Source organism: Phytophthora infestans, genomic scaffold, assembly GCF_000142945.1.
Source record: "Phytophthora infestans T30-4 supercont1.29 genomic scaffold, whole genome shotgun sequence".
NCBI lineage: Eukaryota > Oomycota > Peronosporomycetes > Peronosporales > Peronosporaceae > Phytophthora > Phytophthora infestans.
In genome coordinates this window covers 1,608,289-1,614,690 of record NW_003303730.1, presented here as the reverse complement: position 1 = coordinate 1,614,690, position 6,402 = coordinate 1,608,289, and the positions used below count along the sequence as shown (strand labels likewise).

Genomic DNA, 6,402 nt, shown 5'->3' with positions numbered 1-6,402 from the left:
TGGTAGGGCGGCATCAGAGCGGTGGCAGGGCGGTAGGGCGGTGGCGGTGGCAGTACGGCAGAGTGGTGGTAGGGCGCATCAAAGCGGTGGCAGGGCGGCATCAGAGCGGTGGTAGGGCGGCATCAGAGCGGTGGTAGGGCGGCATGAGAGCGGTGGCAGGGCGGTAGGGCGGTGGCAGTACGGCAGAGTGGTGGCAGGGTGGTGGCAGGGCGGTGGCAGCACGGCAGGGCGGCATCAGAGCGGTGGCAGGGCGGTAGGGCGGTGGCGGTGGCAGTACGGCAGGGTGGTGGCAGGGTGGTGGCAGGGCGGTGGCAGCACGGCAGGGCGGCATTAGAGCGGTGGCAGGGCGGCAGGGCGGTGCACAGGAGGCAGCGAGTCGATGTGCTCAAGAATTAATAAGGCAATACATGTACATTTAATTGACGCTTGCTACATAATGCTCTACGCAATATAAAAATATTGGATCTCCACGCAGGGATGTTGCATGTGTTGCTCCTAATGACGAGCAAGCCCCCTGTGGCGCTGCTACCCACCTCTTCTACAATTTATTACTACATAGTAGCATATTAATAATAAGTAAGATTTAAAACTAATGTGTGGTAATGATTGCACTGGTCGGAGAAGTCGGAGAAATGACTTTATGCATGTGATATGCCTACATATTGAAATTTGTAAGAGCATATCCATATTTTTTGAGTCCCCTCCGACCCGATATGTCGGAGCCAACTCCCCCGAGGTTCAACCTAACCCTTACCACTTGGATTGGCCAAATTATCTTGTCAAGACCGTACGATTGGCTGTCTAATAAATAAAAATGGATGATTGGTGATTAATACCAATACTAAAATTAAGTAGGGTCGGAGAATCGATGATATTCATCCATAAATCACACCATCATATGTAGCCACCATGTATCACCTTACGAATTGGTTCGTTGTTACCTAAGCAGACGTACTGCATTGCTAGCCGTTTCATGAACCAGCAAAGTTCCGCAAAGTCGCATGTAGGTTTAGTGGCTACATTTGGATCAGTTTCATAGTAAGTCTAAAATTACAAAAAATGTGATGTCGTCCCATGTGAGTTTTGGGACCAAGTGCAGCGTTCATCACAAACAAGTTTTATTTTATTTTTTTATTTTTCGCGGTTAACGCCAAAAGCACTCAGCGCGAGCACTGTATCAACCCCGCTGGCCAGGTATCCTCTCCATACATGGCGGTCCCGGCTGTCCAAGGTCGACTCGTCAACTATAATCAAATACGTAGGACGTGTCTTCCTGGTCTATCTGTAGGAACATGCATAGGTATAACGTGTAAGCTTTGACCCCGACGCCGCTGCCGTACCAAGTACTCCCGACTGATCTAATTTGTCTGGGACTGTGTCCAATTGTCAACCAGAGGCGAAGGAGATCACCGTAACTGCTGGTCCCTTTCTTCGTGCCATTCGTGCGCACGGCGTCGAAGCCTCTCACCGTGATTATGTAGTACCGTGTCAAGTTGTAGTGGGGCTCGGGCATGCTGCCGTCTCCCAAACTGGATAATCCCATTCACCTCGCTCAGGAGCTCCCCATCTCCGGCATCTTTAATCGCTGCCGCATTCTCCATGCAGGTCGGGTTCCAGTGTGCTCAATTGGTAGCCCAGATAGCTCGGAAAATTGCAGTGTGGAATCGTTTATCAGCGTCATCTTGCGTGGACATAATAGCCCGTGCCCATTTCAGGGTAGTTTCGGACACTGAGGGCCATAACTTCCATCCTGTTGGTGCATCGTAGAGTTCCGGAAAGGCATGGATAAGCCACCGTCTTGTTGCCAATAAGGCCTCATCATCTTCTGTAGTTGCCGTGGCCTGTATCGGAAGCCGTGCGCGTGTCCGGGCTTCCCGGTCCAAGCAGAGGCTGGCGCTCGCCCAGTAGCTCACCGCTTGCCATGCTGCTGTTGCTGTTGCTCCTGCTGCTTTGACTGTGGTTGAACTCCTCGCGGTTGCTGAGCCACGGCGACGACATCGTCGCTAAGTGTGCTCTTGGGTGTGGAAGGAATACTGGACATTGAAAAGTATCTTGAGCGCAAGGTAGGTAAAAGAGTACGTTGACTTGGTGGGTGTAAGGACTGTAATTTGATAGAATTGACCCACTTATGGTAAAGATAAGGAGAACAAATATTGTTGAGAATGCATTTTTCATTCATGCGCTTTCGTAAGGCAGCAATACAAGCTGGAGGTCATGCGTAAGGCAGCGGTCTTATGATTCCTAAGAATGATGAAAAGCATTGCTCAGGTTTCTATTGGCTAATCACTGGGGTGGGCATCAACGGCCTTTGTATGGGGCAGCGTAAGAAATCTGCCTTACGTAGAAATCAGTGATATCATTGGCAGAAACGCGCTCGATGAGCTCACACGGAATCGCTCGTGATCAGCGCCAGGAAGTGGACGCACCTGGCCAAGAGAGATTAGATGGGGATGGCGTTCGAGCACGATGCATTTCTGACGGCACCATAGCCCGATACCGCAGCTATCTAAAAGGAATTCGCCAGTGGGTGTTGGCAACCCTCAACGCTTCTTCGACGCGTCCGGAAATCTCGACCCGAGGAAATTCAAGGCGAAGGACTTTAAGGCGTTCCTCGTCGACAAGCAAGATAAACTGACGACTGGTACCCTCGGAGGGTATAGGAGCGCAATGAAGGATCTGTATCGACGCCACCAGTTGCCCCTCCCAAGCGCGGCGAGAAAATGACAGCGCTTTTTTCTGGTCTAAAGCGCTTAGAGGCTGATCGTGACCAAACCGGTCAAGGACGCGAATCTGGCAAACGGCCACTTACATATTCACGATACGTAGCGGTGAGCAAGTCGACTCTAGCTCGGGATGATGGTGGGTTTGCCCATTTATTCCTGACAACGCAGTGGAACCTAATGTGCCGATCAAAATCTGTGGAGACTATCCAAACCTCGCACTTGGTGGGTGCCGACGACAGCATCGGCATTGTGCTACACAAAACGAAAACCAACCAAGAAGGAAGCGGCCCTAAAGATCCACGACATATCTACGCTAATCCTGGGTCGCCTGTGACGTGCTGGCTGACTGCATTAGGGGTTTATTTAGCGTGTCACCCACGGCTTCAACCCGGTGCCCTTTTTCCAGGCTCTAATCAAAAACTACGTTTCGGTAAGGCGCTATCACAGTGCCTCAAGGATGACTCTGATGCAAAATTCCTCGGTACACACTCAATTCTCAAAGGAGTGGCATCATATGCATCGGGTGGCTCCACTGGTGGCCCCTCCATCGTAAGTATCTGTTTTCGCTGTGGTTGGTCCCTTGGAAGTGTCCAAGACAGATATTTTCGCTATGAAAGTGCAGGGGGCCAGTATCTCGGCCGTGTTGTAGCAGGCCTACCGCTTAACAGCAGTAAATTTTCCTCGTTACTGCCTCATTTCGTCGACCCCAGTTACAGCCAGGCTGATGAGTGTGTTTGACGGATGTTCCCCTCTCTTGCTGCCGACGAAAAACTAGGACAAACTCTGCAGTTGTGTGTCGCTGCACTAGTGAACCACGCGGATTTTCTTCGACAGCAACTACCTTCTAACCACGCGCAAAAGTTTTATTCAGAGACGACTCCGTAATGACTAGCCTGAAGCAGCAGGTTATAGCGTCCAAATCGCCTTGGATGCAATCCACTGGTATCCCACCTCATAATGAGATTTACAAACAATTGGAGGACCTACGCGATTCAATTAAACAATTACCGGAAACTTTACTCAGTGGAGTTGAAATTTTGCTCGATGAAAAGGGTGTTGCGGCCGGTAATATCACGCGGGACGTGCTAGCACAAACAATACGCCAGCTACTTGCAGATGCTGGCATAGGTGTGCCATGTTCAGCAATTCAGCCCACAAAGTCTCCTTCAGAAAGCAGTCAAAATGTGCACTTCTGGAGCGGCAAGTTCCATTTCCTACCAGCCTACTTTGAGTTTCCCAGCACAGACCCGCTCACGGCGTGGATGTTATGGTGGTTCGGAAACAATACGCTAGGATACCCACCGCTTTACCGAATAACAAGCCGTGATCTGTCAAGCCGGCAAAAAGCCAGCACGCTTTCAGAATGGAAAATGTTCGTACACCATATCACGGTTGAGATTGAAAAAGCGACTGGGTCTGCAATAACAAAGAGACAGAGGCGGAGAAGTTATTCGCACAAGGCATGGACAGACTCAAGTTACTCCCCACCATTCGGGCTCGAAGGAACACGCAGCTTAAGGTGAGTTCCCTCACTCGCCTTATACGTGAAGCGATGAAAGCAGACAATCCGAACGCACTGTCAGAACCTTTTCGAAAGCGCAAACGCGCCAAGCGGAGTGACCCGACGGTAGGATAGGATGCGGGGTGCCAAGACATCTTACCTTGCACGTGGGGCAGCAGTTGCAGACCTTCTAATGTTTTATGATCAAGTTACCCACCGACGCCACTTATCGCATGTATCTTAACCAATCAACACACATCTCTATATCGTCAGAAAATTGCCTTACGATTTCTCCTCACAATTCAATGTAATTAGAAAAAAGATATTGTGTTTTTATCAAGCATGATTTTTACAACGTAAATATTAATACGGTCTACAGTAGTGATAAAAGTGGAGGCTTCATCGTGAAGCCTACACGAAGTTCATGGCACGGTGAAGCAGCACCCTTGGAAATTGAGATGGCCAGTCATCATCGGGGCAGAAGATAAAACTTTTTTAAATATCAGTATTAGCACCAGATACTACGGTACTATTGAGCTTTGTAGTGTACTATGTAGTGTATCATTTTACGGTACTACTACTACTGTACTATGTTGTGTACTTCGAAGTACTATGTAGTGTAACATATGACGGTATGTAAAACGTTGTCCCTCTCTGTATTGTTTACTGAACCCTGTAGTGTAGCATATGACGGTTTGTAAAACGTAGTCCCTCTTTGTATTGTACATACATGTATACATGTAATATAGTTCGAGCTCTTAGTTGTGGTAAGTAAAAATTGATCCCTAGCAAGCACTATTGACCAACCCAATTAAGGATTCTTCAGCATAAGAAAGAGAACGTTTCTCCTACGCAAGGCAGGTCCCGTTAACAATGGAATCAATCCACTGGCGAGCATGTGAGATGCGCGCGTACACACCAGGAGCGCCGTCAAAGCCACAGGGAGACGGACCCCAGCTCGAAAGGCCGATTAGGATGTCTTGCGAATTCGTCTCAAGAATCAGCGGACCGCCTGAATCCCGCTCACAGGAATCCTTATTCGCGATTCCGCCAGCACAAAGCATCGAGCTGTCTGTGTCCATTTTTTTGGTGCAGTTCTCATCGTCCCACAGAGGGAGGTCCACGCCTCGAAGCTCGTAGGATACCGTGCCGTTGTCTGAGGTGTAACCCCATCCCAACATCATTGCAGTTTTGCCAGGAGCAAAATCAGAGTCATCCCCGGCTGCAAGCCTTGCCGGTGTGAAGGAGCTAGGCTTCGCTAATTCAAGAATAGCGTAGTCGTTTGGGAACTCTCCAGACTCGTAGTTGGGATTGTTCATGATGGACACGACCTTGATCTGCTCTCCGTCGGTTGTTCCGTTGATATAGTGCGAGCCCACGGACACCCAGCGAATGTCGTAGCTGCTGCTACAGTGTGACGCGGTGATCACATGGGTGGGAGAGATCAGAGTCCCACCACAGACGTTGTTACCGCTAGCAGTTCGGCGAATACCAGTCGTGTAAGTCTTGGTGCCTGCTGGGATGATCTCTCCACCTAGAATCAACTTGCGCTCGATGGCATGCGCTGGAGACATGTAAGCCAGCATGAAGCACGCTCCGGCAACAGCGGAGTAAGTCTTCATCTTGAAACAGAACGAGCTGGGGTGTGGGCAGCGGGAAGCGAATTGACCGACATGACCGACTCTCTCATAGAGACTCTTTATTAATTAGGGTGACTAATCGCCGAAGCACGTTAGCGTGAACTGTAGGCAGTTAAGGCGCTTGTTACACAGCAGAAATTCGTATGTTTCGCGGTGTTGTACGTTTGGTGCTCGAGGAAGAGTTGATCCCCCTACTGTACTACATGTAGTACAGTAGGTACATGTAGTACAGTAGGTACAAAGTAGGTACATGTAGTACAGTAGGTACATGTAGTACAGTAGGGGGATCAACTCTTCCTCGAGCACCAAACGTACTACAAAAACAAACACACGAATTTCTGCTGTGTAACAAGCGCCTTAACTGCCTACAGTTCACGCTAACGTGCTTCGGCGAGTAGTCACCCTAATTGATAAAGAGTCTCTATGAGAGAGTCGGTCATGTCGGTCAGTTCGCTTCCCGCTGCCCACACCCCAGCTCGTTCTGTTTCAAGATGAAGACTTACTCCGCTGTTGCCGGAGCGTGCTTCATGCTGGCTTA

The 6,402-nt window shown here is 49.6% G+C and overlaps 1 protein-coding gene across 1 annotated transcript; it reads right to left on the bottom strand.

Moving 5' to 3' along the window:
• Positions 1 to 5,072: 5,072 nt before the first annotated feature.
• Positions 5,073 to 5,846, bottom strand: PITG_13636 (trypsin protease GIP; the record flags this gene model as incomplete). Its single annotated transcript, XM_002899783.1, has 1 exon — positions 5,073 to 5,846. The coding sequence occupies one exon, from the start codon at positions 5,844 to 5,846 to the stop codon at positions 5,073 to 5,075; it is 774 nt and encodes a 257-aa protein (XP_002899829.1).
• Between the last annotated feature and the right edge of the window lie 556 nt (positions 5,847 to 6,402).